This window comes from Cetorhinus maximus, chromosome 9, assembly GCF_964194155.1.
Source record: "Cetorhinus maximus chromosome 9, sCetMax3.hap1.1, whole genome shotgun sequence".
Classification (NCBI taxonomy): Eukaryota; Metazoa; Chordata; class Chondrichthyes; order Lamniformes; family Cetorhinidae; genus Cetorhinus; species Cetorhinus maximus.
Genome location: NC_135887.1, coordinates 30,439,046 through 30,457,016, shown reverse-complemented (window position 1 = coordinate 30,457,016; position 17,971 = coordinate 30,439,046). Strand labels below are relative to the sequence as shown.

Sequence of the window (17,971 nt, the reverse complement as noted above, 5' to 3'; positions counted from 1 at the left end):
CTGATGGAGGAGCAGCTCTAACTGGCAATAACATCGACAAAGTGAAATGCTACATTTGGCATTTGCAAAACGCCGATGGCTCAATATTCTTCATCTGACTTCTTTTGTTTTGGCTCATGGAAAATGATCCTGATTGGGTGAGGGTGGGACTGCGTACATGCTTGCCTTATGCAAATTGCTTGTGCCAATTCTACACTGATGCTCCTTCAGTTAAATGGTAGTGGCAACATAAATACTCCAAGAGAATTTATCAACTACAACCCGGCTGTTCCTGTTCCATGTTCAGCTCCATTACCACTGACTTTGAACCTACAGCTTAAAAGAGCACAAATAAATTCTGACTCTTCCCAGAACCCATACCTTACCAGAGGCATTCTTTCTTTACTTATTCAATTCATACACATTATTGAAGTTTCCGACGCTACTACATTCTAGAACATTAGGCCACAGGCTTCTGCCAGCCACCACTATACAACTTGATAATTGGCTAATCATCAGGTCTGCCTCTACTGACCTTGGTGAAGAATTGGAAAATGTGCCCAATGATGGAAGGCGAGTCTGAAAGACAAGATTAGCTAAAATTCAACTTGGTAACTTTGTTGAGAATCCGGCCTTTGATCACCATGGCTACGTGATAGCTTCATGGTTTGAAAAGGAGTCTATTTAAATTTGGCTTTTGAATCAAAGGATGGAACTTGAGAGCTCTGCATACATCTGTTGACCTGCACTCTGCTGACGATTCACTCTCCTTGTTTAGTTAATTAGAAGTAATCCAACGTGAGCATCTCAGCAATTACAGTTTGCTGCTGGGAGACTATAGCAGGGCTGCAGTAGTCAGTGGGAATGCAGCAGACTTTATGTTGAGAAGATGATCTGATAAATGAAAACCTAGACAAGCTCCAGAAAACAATGACCTGTTCTGAGATCCCATCCCAACTATTGCATTTTGTTATGTTTTTGGAGTACAAACTAGGGTTGCCAACTGTGATTAAATGTATTCCTGGAGGTTTCATCACATGATGTTTCCCCCACGCTCCAGCCATTAGTCGGCCAACACATCCATCCTTGTGACTCACTGCCTTCCTACACCAATTGGAAAGCAAAAAGACTCATTACCCAATTGGATGATGCTTGACTGTCAGCCAAATAGTCTGTTTCCCTCCTATTTTTAATGCTTTTATATCTGGTGAGGAGAAATGTTCAAAGAAAATGACAAAAAAAAAACTTTTTTAATATTGCGATGATTTTTCTTCAGAATTTTACACAGCAGTGTCCTGGGGATTGACCTTCAATTCTTGGGAGACTCCAGGCCAATCCTGGAGGGTTGGCAACCCTAGTACAAACACACACGGCCACATTCTCAACTTTTTAAATCAACTACAAATCAGTTTTACAAAAGTCCTTGGGAGGTCTAGTGAACCCATTCCCTTCCCTTCCACCCCAAGCACTCTGTAAACCTGGCTTCGCATTGCATTACAATAATGCTGGCGACTGTATCAAACCCATGTAAAGCTCTCTTGCGATTGTCTCCCTCAGAGGGGGCCTCATTGCTGAGCTCTGGAGACCGGCCAGGACCAGACACCTGAGCTCTACAGCAACTGCAGCATCACTGACCAACAGAAGTCCAGCCACAGCAACAATGTAAATGCAACTTTAGATTATAAAGTGATGAAATGCACCCACCAGATTTCCGGTCTCCAAGAGCTGCCGGCCATCTTGTTCCAGCAGCGCCACCAGGAGCAGTGGCCACTGCTGGGACTGCAGCCAATCCAAAAGAAGGCGTGCAGTGATGGAGCCCGGACTTTCAGGTAAGTCCAGGGTCTCACCAGGGCTAAGATGGCAGAACTGGACGAGGGAGATGGGGGCTGGGTGGACAGGGCAGGGGGTGGAGGGGAAAAATGGCGATGGGAAGACCTTAGGGTCGGAGGGGGTCCATAAAGGTGGCAGCAGGCTCCACCCTTGACCGACCACCAGCCCAGCCAATGAGACCTGCCGGGCCAGACACTTGGCGCTGGTCTCTCCTGCCATTCTAGGAGTGGCAGAAGGAGGTTCTTAAGCGGCTCTTAACTGGTGAAATTATGATGTTGGCAGGCAGGTGGGCACTGGGAACTGCAGCTGTGGTACAGTGCCCAATTTTACACTCCCCCTCATTGCCTGCCAACTGTTCCCCTCCCGACTGCCCCGGCCTTCCATGGGATGTACAATCCAGCCCAGATTTCGTGGTCAAATTGGTTTATTTGCTAAGTAAGCAATGCATTGATGCTGTGATAAATGAGTCCACGTTAACACATTGGCTTTTATTTACACTAGATTTACCATTTTTACAGGTGGGTGGCACTAAAACCGGAGTGGTAAAATATGTCGGAGAGACAGATTTTGCAAAGGGCGAGTGGTGTGGAGTTGAACTGGATGAACCGTTGGGCAAGAATGATGGAGCTGTTGCTGGTACCAGGTAATGAACCTTCTCATTAGCCCCTCAACTCCCACAGTCGGGTAAGTTGTACCCCTGCATCCTCCCCCCAAAAAGTTCATAGAAATATTGTGTGCAAAGAGATTAATGCATGTAAACTGACCATTGGAATATTTTTTATGTGCCATAGAGTATTTTATAAGTCGGCATAGGACAGGCATCTTGATATACCCTGTATCACTTTTCTCAGTCTTGTATCCTCCGATTTTTCATTTTAGGGATTGATGTGCAAACACAGAATCATAAATTCCCAACCAACTCTTGCTATGAGTGGCTACACACTGAACTTTCACATCTAATCATGGGATAGTGTAGAGGGAGCTTTATGTTACATCTAATCGTGGTACGCTTGACCCAGGACAGGGTAAAAGAGGAAAATTTACTTTGCATCCAACCATTCCTGCCCTATGACTACCCAATTTGTGCACTTGAAGCACATTTTGGGAATTAGCACAAACTCCCCAGTACCCTCCCCACATCACCCATTTATTGTCCATTTAAAATTAATGGATGGAACATCCTGCAGGAATGCACTGCCTGGAAGTGTGGTGGAGGCAGGTTCAATCGAGGCATTCAAGAGGGCATTAGATGATTATTTAACTAGAAACAATGCGCAGGGTTGCGTGATAAAGGCAGGAGAATAGCGCTAAGTCATAATGCTCAGTTGGAGAGCCGGTGCAGACACGATGGGCCAAATGGCCTCCTTCTGCGTTGTAACAATTCTGTGATTCTGTGATCCTGTGCTGAGATCCAGACCAGAATTCCCAATGTGTGCCCAGCTTAAGAAACACTGCACCGAGAGCAAATTTGAAGAACCTCCCTTATGTGTATGTTCCTGGACAGTTTAATAATTAATGTTAATGCTCAGAATTTAATACTCTCCCGCCACCGCCTCCGAGACAGATTCGGAGGCAGACGGAGACGTTTAACTGGGTTGAAGGGTGCGGAGTGGGGATCTCACCGCCTTCCTGACTACCCCCTCCCCCCCCACCCCTGATCTAGCTTGGGGCGCGAAGGGTGGAGGGCATCCTTCCCACCCGGAGGCCAGTTGAGGCCACGTAATGGCCTCTTCCAGCCACAGCTAGTATTCAACCTGTTGGGGGACTCGCACTCTGGATACCCTATTGGGTTTGCCAGCAACTGACAGTGGGGAGGGTCTCTCATTCACAGGTACTCTGTGCTCAATGGAGGGACCCAGCATCAGGAAGCCACCGCCTTGCTCCCAATCCCCCTCCACCGTGCTCACTGTCAACCCTCCCCATCTGCTGTCCAGGTTAGTGCCTGATTACCGGGTAATTGTGTCGCGTATTCTGGAGAGAAGCGACATGAGTCTCCCACTGGTTCTCAAACTGGTGGACAAGACCCCCCGTCATACTGAATTCTACCCAGTGCCTGTGTTTGCTTTTTACTCTTTAGGTGTAACTAAAAGTGGAATGCAGAGCTTTTAGTTTAAAAAAGAATTCCCTCATCTCTTAGGGTATATGAGCTAGTGGTTAATCTCTGCTAAATCAAATAATCTAGCGACTGATTTTATAACTCACCACTTACTAATAGGATCATAACTTTCTCATACTACGTTTTATACTGCAGGACAATCTGAAGGGGAAACTAGATAAAAACATAAGGGAGAAAAGACAGGATATCCTGATTGGGTAGGAAGAGGCTCATTTCAAGCATGATCAATGGCATAGACCTGTTGGCCCAAAGGACCTGTTTCTGTGCTCTGCTTTTGATATAATTCTATTAAATTCTTCATCCCATTGTATCCAAGTTGGAGTACCTGTCCCCCATTATTGACTTCCAACACCAGGTACGTTTAGCTGAGGGTTTTATTGTGTAAAGGCCTAATTCTTTTGTTTGTGTAGAAAACATTTAATTTTTGCAAATCAGTCAAGATTCCTCTCATCCCATTTGCTTCAGTTCAGTTTTCAAGTTAGACTGCAGCATCCAATCCAAGTTGAGCAGAACCAAAAATTATGTTCACTCTGAGACTGACGGATTCATTTTCTGCTTAGAACTCACTCGTCTCCAAGGGCAACTGCAGGAGATTTTACCTAGGCTACTTTTGGCTGTGCAGCCTGCCATTCACTGGGATAACTTCACTGAGCCCTAGCCTGACAAAGCATCAAGATTTTCCATTCGTGACCCTTCATTTCAGGCCATGTCCCCTTTTTGTCTCCAGGTATTCAAATAGGGATATTTTAGAAATCCACACATCTACCAGCAATTGTATGTTTCTTCCATGGAGGCTTCATATCGTTCATAATGCAGGTGGGAAATTCTGCCCACTTGCTGCATTTAACTCTTGGTTCTGACATGTTTCTTCTGACTTTTGGTTTTGTTCCTCAACAGGTACTTCCAATGCCCACCCAAGTTTGGTCTTTTTGCTCCCATTCACAAGGTGATGCGGATTGGCTTCCCCTCCACAACGCCAGCCAAAACCAAGAAGAGTAAAAGGATGGCCATGGGGGTCTCAGCCTTGACGCAGAGCCCTAGCAGCTCCTCAATAAGTTCTGTCAGTTCCGTGGCATCTTCTGTAGGGGGTCGACCAAGCCGAACGGGACTGGTAAGAAACTGCTTACATCCATCATCTCCAAAGTTGGAACAAATAAGTCTCGGTTTAGTGAACCTTAGAAGTACTTGGTATCACACTGATGCCTGTGCCAATATTTTATTAACAATGTTAGAGCACTCATTGAATATACTAATCTGACAAACATAAAATTAGCACTGATGTTTCAACGGCCTGTTCACATCTAGCCTAACCCTTTTCTATCTTCTATCACAACATGATGTGTGCACTCGGTTGTCTCTCCTTCTCTATCATCATAACCCTTCTTTGGACAGGGGCAATAGCTGACGACAGTAGCATCGCGCATGCTCCTATGGGCAGAGTGTGTGCTGACTTCCTGTTTCAGGCGCACAATGATGATGTCAGAGGCAGTGACTTCCTGTTCCAGTGCTGTGGCAGGAGATAGAGTTATTAATAAGGATGCTTTCAATCCTCCCCTTCGCCATCTCTCTTCCCACCACATTCCACCCCCCCCCCCCCCCCCGCCCCACACATACTCCCCCACCCCGGCCCACTACACACCAACCTGTTGTTTTCTCTCCATGTTTTGGATCATCAATGATGTCCCGCATTCCACAGTTATTCAATGCTATTACTAGCACCCCCCCCAGCTCTAGAACCAAACCAAGATTTGTTCCTCCTCCTCTCTCTCTCTCTCTCTCTCAGCTGACCGAGACATCCTCTCGCTACGCTCGGAAGATCTCTGGCACGACAGCCTTGCAGGAAGCTCTAAAGGAGAAACAGCAGCACATCGAGCAGCTGCTGGCAGAACGGGACCTGGAGCGAGCTGAGGTTGCCAAGGCAACCAGCCACATCTGTGAGGTGGAGAAAGAGCTGGCTCTTCTAAAGGCCACACACGCACAGGTACAGAATCTGGCAAAGGCACAAATAGGCCTGGACGCTCTCAAAACTAACAAATAATTAATAACATTGGTCTAAATGTTCATGAAGTGACATGGATTTTTGTCACTGGGGCAGAAGAACGTATGAAATAGGAGCTGGAGTAGGCCATTCGGCCCTCCAAACCTGCTCACCCACTCAACAAGATAATGGCTGACCGCCTGTCTCAACTCCACCTTCCCACAGTATCCTTTATCCCTCAATTCTTGTAGTTCCTAAAATTCTATCAACTTCCATCTTGAATATAGTCAACGACTGAGCATCCACAGCTCTTTGGGGTAGAGAATTCTAAAGATTCACAACCCTTTGAGTGCAGAGAAAGAACGACCATGCAGTGATTTTTTTTTATTGCGAGAGATTTCCATTAATGCAATTTTTTTGCAAAGGAACAATGCATTTTGAGTAAAGTTCATTGTTTTGTAAAATTGGGTTTTACAAAGCCATTAACACTAAAGGCGATGGATTTTATTTTCTAATTGTAACTTGTCACAGTATTGGACATCTGTTCCTATCAAATTCCTTTTTTCCGCTATTTTAGTGAAGAAGTTGATGCACTTATTTTAAATTGGTTGCAATCTCTTCTAACCAATACCGTTATTTTGTACAGTTTAATTTAACTAAATAATTCTTCAGTATTGCACAGTCCTTTAGGCACTGAAAATTAAAGTTTTCAAAGTCATGGTTGCTTAGGATTGTGTTAAGTTTTTAAAAAGATTGCAGCAGCTATATTGACACTTCATTGATTTGTTGAAGTTCACTTTTACCTACCTGTATTTAGACAAGTGGACCTCCTGGGAAATCGCTAACTGGTCGAGTAAGGTCTACACGATTGTGATGTTTAGCTTGTAAGCTAGATTGTCCCTTTTTGAGGCACTCCCTTGGTGGAAATGGTCTAAATAGTCGTACCCGCTAATCAAGTCTCTTTGCAAACTTAAGGGGCCAAATTTCACGTTCTGTGGGTGGGCACACGCCCAACCCAAATGGGCATAAAATCGCGCGAGATGATGTCGGGCGAGCATCCTGACATCATTGTGCACTCGCGTGATATTTTGCTGGGTGGGCGTGCGCAGCAGTGGAAGTGTGCCCGCCGACAATTAAGCACATTAACAGCGTAATTGTCACCAATCTTTTGCGGCCCGTCCAACCTTATGGTTGGCGGATGGACGATTCGGCCAGGCAGGTTTTACGTTTTTGATCGAACCTCATCCACAGGTGGAATAAAACCTCCGTTAGGAAATAAAATAAACAGCAATATCTGGGGACAGCATTTTTATGAGGTACGGTTTCAGGTGCTTGATTGTGCTGCATAGACATTTTTTTGCAGCTTTTTTTGTGCTTTATTTTATTATTTGTAAGGCCTGCAGCTCCCTGAGGCAGTTGTCTGCCTTCGGGGAGCTCAGTGGAAGCGCTCACCCACGCCCATGGTGACATCAGCACCCGCCCTTTTCCTGCCCCCACCCCGGCAGTGCTGAACTCTTCAGCGCGCGTTTCACGCTGGCTGGCCGTTAATTGGCCAGCCAGCGTGAAATCGCGGTCGGGGGCCTATTTCCTGACCACTCCCGGGCCTGCCGACGAGGGAAGAATTCAGGCCAAGAGCTCAATCACAGAATAACTGTAACCCTGTTCACAGATTTACAGCTCCAAAACGTGAAATGACTAACGGTTTTTATTCGCATAACTAACAAAGTGCGACGACAGTGTCTGGAGTATGATCAAGCTTGCCAATAGACACAAAACTTTTCTGTATGTAATAGATTGAATTCCCATCCCCCTGCTTTGTCAGTTAGATTGTCATTTAACAGTACATTGACTGAGCAAAAGTACCAGACATTGGTCATTAGAGTTTGGCTGTACTGTGCACACTCTGTTGAGCTCAATGTCAGAGGACGCTCCCAAAACTGAGCTGAGGGGCGCAGTTTTTAATGGGGCCCTTGGGAGGCTGGGGGAGCGGGCATGCCAGAGAATGGCAAGGGAAGGCAGGGGTTGGAATGCTCTGGAATTCTATTAGCAGTGGGGAAGGTGAAGGATGGCCTTGCCGCCCAGAGGCCAATTAGGGCCCTTAAGTGGACAATTAAGAGATACTTAAGGGCCTCTTCCTGCCGCCACTGGCGTTCTACAAGAGACAGGTGGGCCCTCCGCTGTATGGGGAAATGGCCCAGTAAAACCTGGCGGCCTCTTTGCAAGATCAGGATGGGGCCCTCCTGATTGGGCATTCTGAAGCCCATTCAGTGTCACCCAACAGTAATGGCCAACTCTGCAGCAACAACTCGCCTGCCCTCACCAACCATGCCCCCCGCCCCTTCACTGGGGCCTGCCTAACTTTCTTTTATTCACTCACGGGATGTGGGCTTCGCTGGCTGGGCCAGCATTTATTGCCCATCCCTAGTTGCCCTTGAGAAGGTGGTGGTGAGCTGTCTTCTTGAACCGCTGCAGTCCATGTGGCGTAGGTATATCCACAGTGCTGTTAGGGGGGAGCACCAGGATTTTGATCCAGCAACATTGAAGGAACGGCAATGTATTTCCAAGTCAGGATGGTCAGTGACTTGGAGTTTGCGATTGTCGTCTCAGGTGCCTAGGTCGATGCCGGGTGGTCCATCCGGTTTCATTCATTTTTTGAGACTTTGTAGTCTTTGGTACAACTGAGTGGCTTGCTTGGCCATTTCAGAAGGCATTTAAGAGTCAACCACATTGCTGTGGGTCTGGAGTCACATGTAGGCCAGATCAGGTAAGGATGGCAGATTTCCCTCCCTAAAGGACATTAGTGAACCAGATGGGTTTTTACAACAATCGACAATGGTTTCATGGTCATCGTTAGACTTTTAATTCCAGAATTAGACTATTAATTCCATCTGCCATGGCTGCCATAGACTGGCCCTGGTGGCCCTGACCCCACCCACCTTCTTCAGAGGGTGGCGGCCATGCTGCTTCTACGGACTGGGCCACAACAGTGGCCACTGCTCCCAGTAGTGCTGCTGGAACTGACGAGTTGCTGGTCTCCAATTGGCAGCTCTTGGAGGCAGGATCTCGCCCCTTAAAGAGACAGGAGCCTCGAAGACAGCTCATTATCTTCCAAGGCTTTCCAAAATGGCTAAAGCGGTGTTGGGCCCTGGCTTTCCAGCCTGCAATTGGGTCATGAACACCCTGACAAAATCCAGCCCCATGTCCCTTGTATCAAGTGTTTACTAGTCAATAAATGGTCAAACAATAACATGGTGCAGGGTCTATTGCAACGAATCCCAGTGAATATCCAAAAGCAAAAAGCTATTCAGTTAAGAAGTGACCTGACTTTTTTTTCCCTGCAGTATGCGACAGAGGCCGAGACGAATCTTCAGGTAGTGCGATCCATGTTGAACAATGCTGAGAAACAAAAACTGGAGCTGTTAAACACACTGGAAGAGGAGAAAAGGTAACAAGAGGTGTAAATATAGGAGGAGGAAAAAAGAAAGATTGTGGGTCTAAGGAAGGGTAACTGGCCAGGAAGCGGGAACGAGGAAGATGGAAATTTTGAAATGAAGTGGCTTATTGCCCGTAAAGCCAGAAACCTCCTGTCCTGACAGAATGGTGTCAAACCACACCGCCATTTAAAGATAGGCATTTATGTGAATATATGTTGAAAGCACTGAGTAGAACAAGAGATAACAGACTGAATAAAGAGAGGTTTGCTCCACATCCAAACTGTGCTGTACATGACCAGTGCTGAACCCAACCAGATTGTGCATTTGTTGACGCACAATTGCAAAAGTGGAAAGATCTTCCAAGCGTTAGCACTGATGTCGTTCACCCCACAAGCACAAAAATCACTGACAATACACCTGTCTTGCTTTGGTGTTGTTTTTACACCCTGCTGTCAGATTTCTTGTTTTACCACATCTTCCCCATTAAAGATGACGTGTGTTTATAAAGTGTATTTATACAGCATCCTTCATATAATAGAACAGAGTGCTTCAGAGCGGCGAATGGATGCTGGGGAAGCACAAATAGTTTGTAGGGATGATGAACAGCACAAAGCGTTGGACTTGAGAAGACTTTAAAGGGTGTGAAGAGAGTTTCAGTGAGGCTGAGGCTTAGGAATTCCAAAGAGTCTGGCTCAGATGGGTGAAGGCTGTGTGTATTTAGTGGATTGGAGGGACAAGAAGTTAGAGTTGGAAAACCAGAGTGCAGGAGCTGGGTTATGGGTCTAGAGTGAGTTACAGAGGGCGAGGTTGAGCAGGAGTTTGTAGGAACTGAAAGAGCTCATTGAGCCCCTCAAGCATGTTCTGCCATTTGACTAGCTCATGGCTGGTCTGCACCTCAACACCATTTATCTACCTTAGCTCCATATTCCTTGGTCCCTTAACGTCCTTACCCAGCAACAGTGGAATTCCAAATGACTTTTCTCCAGCTTCAGTTTCGTTAGATAGCAGACTTATGCACAAATGCTGGAGGCTTCATTAATGCTATTTCACACACTCCTGTTGGATCTTACCTGGCCTTCTCTTTCCACTTAGCCTTTCATTCTCCTTTATACATGTCTCTCTTTTTAATATGTAAATTCTATTGTCCCATATGTCTTTGAAACTGTATCTTCCTCATAATATAAAACTTTAATGTTGCCAATATTATCAGTAACCTTTGGGAAAAATAAACACATTCCTTAGCCTTGCTTATCTGGCTAGTTGTAAACAGACTAAGATCCCTTTGAAATCCAAATACCCTTTCATTTATCTAAAAATGCAAACTTCCTTCACACCTTACATGCTAAGCCAGCATCCATGTTTACTCATTAGCATGCCGAGCTTCTTTTGATGATTTAAAGCTTGCAGTCTGCTTGACTACAAAATGTAATTACACACAGACCCAACTATACTTATCCCCATAAACCTACTTCACAATAAACCAGATAAATATTATGAAAAAATGCTAGTTTCATGACAGAGATAGTTTCCATAATACAGTTACATTTAGTATACTTGTGGAAAAGGGTAAAGGTAGAACAGGAGCATAAGTTCTAAATGGGGAACGATAAATTTTACAAAGCTGAGAGGTGATCTGGTGAAAGTGGACTGGTTAAAGCTACTTGAAGGGAAATCAGTAACAGGCCAGTGGGAGGCATTCAAGAGCAAGATTCTACAGGCACAGTGTAGACATGTCCCCAGAAAGAAAAAAGGCAGTACTGCCAAGTCTGGAGACCCCTGGTTATCTAGAAGCATACAGGATAAGATAAAGCAGAAAAAGAAAGCTTATGACAGTCACAAAAAACTTAATACTGTAGAAAGCCTAGAGGAGTATAGAAACTACAGGGATGAAGTAAAAAAGGTAATTAGGAAAGCAAAGAGATATGAAAAAATTTTGGCAGGTAAAATCAAAAAAATCCAAAGATGTTTTACCAGTACACTAAGAGCAAGAGAATAACTAAGGAAAGGGCAGGGCCTATCAGAGATGTACATGATAATTATACATTGATGCTGAACATATGCGCAGGGTTCTCAATAAGTACTTTGTCTCTGTCTTTGCTAAGGAGAGGGATGATGCAGTATCCTAGTTAAAGAGGAGGAGTGTGAAATATTAAGTACAATAAGCAGGGTGAGAGAGGAAGTACTGGAGGGACTGGCATCCTTGAAGATGGATAAATCACCAGGGCCAGATGGATTGTATCCCAGGCTGTTGAAGGAAACCAGGGTGGAAATAGTGGATTAAAAACAGAAAATGCTGGAAAAACGCAGCAGGTCTGACAGCATCTGTGGAGAGGGAAACAGAGTTAACATTTCGAGTCCATATGACCCTTCTTCAGAGCTCTGCAGTATTTTGCTTTTATCTGTGGAAATAGCAGGTGCTCTGAGGATCATTTTCCAAACCTCACCAGATACAGGTGAGGCACCAGTGGATTGGAGGTCTGTGAACATTGTACCGTTATTTAAAAAAGGTGCGAGGGATAGATGAAACAATTATAGGCTGGCCAGTCTGACTTCGGTGGTGAGCAAATTATTAGCAAATTATTAGAATCAATTCTGAGAGACAGTTTATCCTGTCAGCTAGAAAGCAACTGATTAATCAGGGATATTTAGCATGGTTTTGTTAGGGGAAGGTTATGTCTTATTAAAGTAATCGAATTTTTTGAGGAAGTAATAAGGAGGATTAATGAGGGTAGTGTAGTAGATGTTGTCTACATGGATTTTCATAAGGCATTTGATAAGGTCTCACATGGCAGACTGGTCAGAAAAGTAATAGCCCATAGGATACAGGGGAATGTGGCGAGTTGGATCCAATATTGGCTCAGCGACAGGAAACAAAGGCTAATGGTTGATGGAAAACCTGGTTTGGTGGTGGAGGCAGAAACCCTCAACTCATTTAAAAGGCACCTGGATCTGCACCTAAAGCGCTGTAACCTGCCAGGCTACGGACCAGGTGCTGGATGGTGAGATTAGAATTGGCGGCTAGTTTTTTTCTTTTTCAACCAGCGCAGACATGATGGGCTGAATGGCCTTTTTCTGTGCCGTAACTTTTCTATGGTTCAGTTTTTTGCAGAGAAGAACGTTATTCGTTAAAACTGACCCCAGCAAGCCAAACCAAGCTGTTGGGATTTATCACCGTATGGTGTGTATAGTATCCTTGAAAACTTAACTTTAATTTTTACTCTTTTGCTTTTATGGCTTAACAGGAAAATTGAAGATCTCCAGTTCCGAGTGGAAGAAGAATCGATTACCAAAGGAGATTTGGAGGTAAAAGTGTTGAACGCAGATAATGCAATCGGTATCTCAGTACATGAAATGCGTTGGACACTTCATTGATAAACCCAAACTGGGATACAAACCTTGACTGGCATTCCTTTTCTGGCATTTCCTCAAACTGTGCTCCCCCATTTTTCATGGCACCATGTTAAGATGGCCTGGCAGGGGTGCATCACTCAAGAGAGTTGATGGTGTTTGTGAAGATGCCTTCAGGTGAATGCGTTCTGCTCTCTCATCTAGGGAAGCCACTACACGTGGGCACCCAGACATATAGGAAGAGGGATATTTGCAAATAAGATCGAACATTTTTATAACCTGAAGGTTAAGGGGTTCATAGGTATGCCTGTTCAATACAAAATAGTTTGGAAGAAAAACTGTTAAACAAGGTATCCAACACCATGGAACCTTCAGTACCTAAGATCAGGAATACAGAGATAATGTGACAGGATAACTGCTGAAATAATCCTAATTCTCACTCTTCATATGGAAGAATTTTACTTGTCATGTGATAGACCTGGGGCAATATTTTCGGGTTGGCAAGTGGGGGCGGGGCCCGCTCGCCGACGTGTAAAATGACGAGCGATGACGTCGGGCGTGCGTCCCGACGTCATCGTGATATTTCGTTTGGCGGGCGCGTGCCGGAATTGGCTGCGTGCCCGCCGAAATGTCAATGGCCAATAGAGGCCATTAAGAAATCGGTTAAAGCAGTTAAGAATGCTGCCCGTCCAACCTTAAGATTGGCGGCAGGTGAAGAGCCCAGGTGGCCTTCGCATTTTTCATGGAATCTCATCCACGGGCGGGATGAGGTTTCATGAAGTGTTTAAAAATTGAATAAAATTTTTAAAAAAAATTCATTGACATGTCCCAGCTCATATGACACTGTCACATAAGGGGACATGTTTTAAAATGTTTAAATTTCTTTATTTACATGTTTAAAACTTAAACTAATCTCCCTGAGGCACCTCTGTGCCTCAGGGAGATTTCTGTGCTCCTTTGCATGTGTGCAGGCCCCGACTCCGGAAACTCCTCCCATCTGTCCGCACAGGGAGTGCTCAGCGCTTCCAGGTGCGTGTCACACTGGGCAGGCCTTAATTGGCCCGCCCACGTAAAATGGCGGCATGGACCTGATCGGGGGCGCCGATGGGGTTCGCGCCTCCCTCTGCACAATCCCCCCCCCGCCCCCGGACGGGGGGACAATTCTCCCCCCGAAAAACAGACCTTTATATAGGTTTAAACTCTAATTTTTGTTGCTACATTTGAGAGGGAGCAACCTTCCCAGTCTTTCACTCCTGGAGGACAGATAGTCAACTCTTCCACTTGAGGGCAGAATTATAACTCAACGTTTTGCTTTGACAGGGTGGATTGGAAAGGAGAGAGATGGCTTTATTGATGTATTTTACTTTTTGAGAATGTGATCTTGATCATTCTGCTCCCATGATGTTTACAGTTGTGAACTTGTTGACCTAGTGTTTTGTTTCCTGTATGTTGTGTCTGTAGATGTTTTTAAGGTCCTCTTGATTGGCTACTTAACCTACTTTTTTCCATTGTCAAAGTGTATTATAGAAAACCCCTGTACCCCTGCAACCCGTTGAATGTAATGGGTTCCTGCCAAACTGCACTGAGTAATGGGATAAATCCAGTTTCTACCAGAAGTAGCTATTTTAGGACCTTTTTCGAAAAAACCTGCCTGGAACAGAAATCCAGCTAATAAATTGAAGATCAGTTCTGAGGGCTGGGTAAAATACAATTCAACCCATTTCGTAGATAGCCCACGTAGAGCTGTTGCTGATCATCCAGCACCAATTGGTTGAATGACTGAGTCTGGAATATTCCAGTTTAATCAAGCAGTAAAGGAAATGTTTCTCACTGTGGGCTTGATTTAGGGCCATAGAAAAGTTATGGCACAGAAAAAGGCCATTCAGCCCATCATGTCTGTGCTGGCCAGAAAAACATGAAAAAGAAACTAGCCGCTCATTCTAATCCCACTTTCCAGCGCCTGGTCCGTAGCTTTGCAGATCACAGCGCCTCAGATGCAGATCCAAGTACCTTTTTAAATGAGTTGAGCATTTCAGCCTCAACCACCGATTTAGACAGACACACGCCCACCACCCTCCTGGGTGAAAAGGTTTTTCCTCATGTCCCCTCTAATCCTTCTACCAATCACCTTAAATCCATGCCCCCTGGTAATTGATCCCTCAACCAGAGAAAACAAGTCTTTTCTGTCTACCCTATATAGGCCCCTCATCATTTTGTACACTTCAATTAGGTCACCGTGCTCGCTTCAGCAACACATATACTAAAATTGGAACGATACAGAGAAGATTAGCATGGCCCCTGCGCAAGGATGACACGCAAATTTGTGAAGCGTTCCATATTTTACACTTTCAAAACATTTCAATTAGGTCACCTCTTAGCCTCCTCTGTGCTAAGGAAAACAACCCTAGCCTATTCAATCTTTATTCATAGCTGCAATTTTCAAGTCCTGGCAGCATTCTTGTAAATCTTCTGCGTACTCTTTCCAGAGCAATTATGTCCTTCCTGTAATGTGGTGACCAGAACTGTACACAAAATTCCAGCTGTGGCCTAACCAGCATTTTTTACAGTTCCATCATTACATTCTTACTTTTGTATTCAGTACCTCGCCCAATAAAGGAAAGCATTCCATATGCTTTCTTTACCACCTCATCCATCTATCCTGCTACCTTCAGGGCATGCACTCCAAGGCCTCTCGCTTCCTCTAGCCCTCTCAATATGTTCCGTTTTTTGAGTATTCCCTTGCTTTGTTTGCCCTCCCCAAGTGCATTGTTATGGGAGCAATACTCCCGTAGTCATGAAGTGAAAAGAAATGCATCCACATGTGAAAGTGAAAGTCACCGTAAAGCCAGAGGACCTTAGGCTGCTCTCTCATTAGAGAGAGAGAATTGGTGGTGAGTTTAACCTGAGGGTCACCACACCTCAGGCGAGGGTTGAGGTTGAGAAGGCGGGGCCTTCATGGATGACCTCAGCCAGTACAGGAATAGAACCTGCACTGTTGGCGTCACTCAGCATCACAAACCAGCCGTCCAGCCAACTGAGTTAATCGATCCCCACATGTGCCTTTGAATTGCTGACAGTTCTATATTTAAGACACTGTATAATGCAACTTCTGGGGCACTTTAATGTCCAGGCTAAATTTTTGTTTTTGGCCATTTTGAATGAAAACAGTTGACCATTTAAAATGTAAGCCAGCCAGGACTTATTGATTCTCTGCAGTTTGGGGAAAGCTCTCGCCTTATCCCAGGTGAGATGCCTTGCTTCCACATCCAAAAGTAATCATATGGTAACTGCACTTGAAACTTCAGGGCCTAATACTCAGCCTTGCTTACTATTTATGCCAGTTGAAAATAACCCTACAATTCTCTATCTCAAATTTAACCACCACAATCCTGCTGTAATGCCCAGGTATAATATAGCAACGCACTTTTACTGACCCATAACGGTGGCTGTTTTAGATCCAGCAAAGCTGAGGCAACGTCCCAGCATTGTAAAAAAAAAAGATAAAAGTCCAACTCAAAAGTTAAACCCTACTAGAAACCGAGGCAGAGAATTCCCCCATAGGACTGGCTGTCAGTAAGTTGGATCCAGATATAATTACGTATGAAAAGCTGATCCAGAATTCTAGGTGGTCAGTATTTTATCAGCTGGTATTGTGCTAGCAGTGAAAATTGGTGTACGTGTAAATTGTTTCAAAGCTGTCATTTTGGTAGCAGTGTGCAGGAAATGGATGCAAACCCAACTCCGATTTGGGGTACTTTAAAAAATAGTCCCATTGTTTTTGTAATTTTTGCAAGAGAAGAAAGCAGGAGAGACATCTTACGAGCGTGCTTTTTCAATGTAGTGGTGTGGTACTGGAATACACTAATTTTCAGTACTGCTGAGTTCCCAACCTCAGCTTTGCTGCTGTGCAGAAATGTACAGTGCAAACCCAGTAAATTTTGCCCAAGAGTGGGAGAATAAAAAGATGATGCTTTATGTGCGGCTCTCATATGCGTGACTAACTTGGAGGCTCAAATCTTTATGTGTAGACCTGCTCCACATGAAATGTAATACTCTCTTTGGAATTTCTCTGAACGCTTGATGCATGTTATGTAAGATCAGCAGATGTTATTCAGGGGAAAGCTTTATCCTTCAGTGTGAATGTTTGACGTTGTAACCGTTTTGCATTTGCCTCCCTTCCATTGATTTTATTGTGCTGAGCTGTTACAGTCTGTTTGTGTCTCTTTTTTTCTCTCTCTCTCTCTCTCTTTCCTTTTCATCTTCTTCCCTCGGGACTAACAGACTCAGACAAAGTTAGAGCATGCCCGTATTCGGGAGCTCGAACACAGCCTGCTGTTTGAAAGGACCAAAGCTGGAAAACTCCAAAAGGAGTTCGAAGACACTCGGGTAAAACCAGTTCATGTGCCCTCCTGCCCACCCCTCAGTCAGTCTCATAGCTTGCCTGAGAATGGCTTGGCATCACAAAAGCTTCATTTTATTTTCAAGCATATTGGGTTGTTTTCTGTCTTGCGCTGGAAGGGGAGTGGTGGGATTGGTTTTCTTTTTACTTCTGTGTTCGAAAGCCTTTTTATATTTCTGCTTGGCATTGGTCTGCAAAAACATTGCTTGGCACGTCATCTAATTTGCTAAGTCTACAGCAGGAAGCTGAGCTTTCTGATGAACATGTGGAGGCTCAGCTCCCTGATATACCCCGAGCTCTGTCTGTGGCATTGGCTGCATGTGAAGCAACAGGGCAGATGGTTAATATTACTGAATATAATAACTCAAAGTGCTGGTCAGCTAGCAACCGACTTGAATCATAAGTCTTAAATCAGATTAAATAACATATACATCTTTAACAGTTGGTTTTAATGAAGAATTCATATTAACAGCATGGTATTTTGGGCTCATTGTCCAGTGTCCCCTGAACTTTGTTCTCAATGTTAAGTGCAATTATGACTAGACAATTATAGCAGAGATGGATTGCCATCCTGGCAAGGTATTTGGCCATCACTGACATTTATTACTCACCAGTGGTTGCCCTTGAGGAGGTGGTGAGCTGCTGCAGTGTGTGGTGAAGGTGCACCCAATGTGCTGTTTGGTAGGGAGTCCCAGGATTTTGACCCAGTGGCGGTGAAGGGCTGATGACATGTGCCCAAGACAGGATGGTGTGTGACTTGGAAGTGATGATGTTCCCATGCAGTTGCTGCCCTTATCCTTCCAGGTGGAGGTCACAGTCTTGGGAGGTGCCGTTGTAGATGTTATGCAGGAAAATAGGGGAAGGGCATTATGTTGAGCGCAATGGGA

At 44.8% G+C, this 17,971-nt stretch overlaps 1 protein-coding gene and 1 non-coding gene across 2 annotated transcripts in view; both read left to right on the top strand.

Moving 5' to 3' along the window:
• clip2 (CAP-GLY domain containing linker protein 2) overlaps positions 1-17,971 on the top strand; it is a 151,508-nt gene that overhangs the window by 84,213 nt on the left and 49,324 nt on the right. Inside the window, exons 4-9 of the mRNA XM_078548427.1 lie at positions 2,328-2,452; positions 4,823-5,036; positions 5,709-5,906; positions 9,245-9,348; positions 12,580-12,640; positions 16,967-17,071. Of these exons, the coding sequence (XP_078404553.1) occupies positions 2,328-2,452; positions 4,823-5,036; positions 5,709-5,906; positions 9,245-9,348; positions 12,580-12,640; positions 16,967-17,071 (807 nt within the window). The remainder of the gene's footprint in view (positions 1-2,327; positions 2,453-4,822; positions 5,037-5,708; positions 5,907-9,244; positions 9,349-12,579; positions 12,641-16,966; positions 17,072-17,971) is intronic.
• On the top strand, positions 14,922-15,028 carry LOC144685087 (U6 spliceosomal RNA). The gene has a single exon (XR_013577610.1). It is a non-coding gene; the product is annotated as a U6 spliceosomal RNA (small nuclear RNA).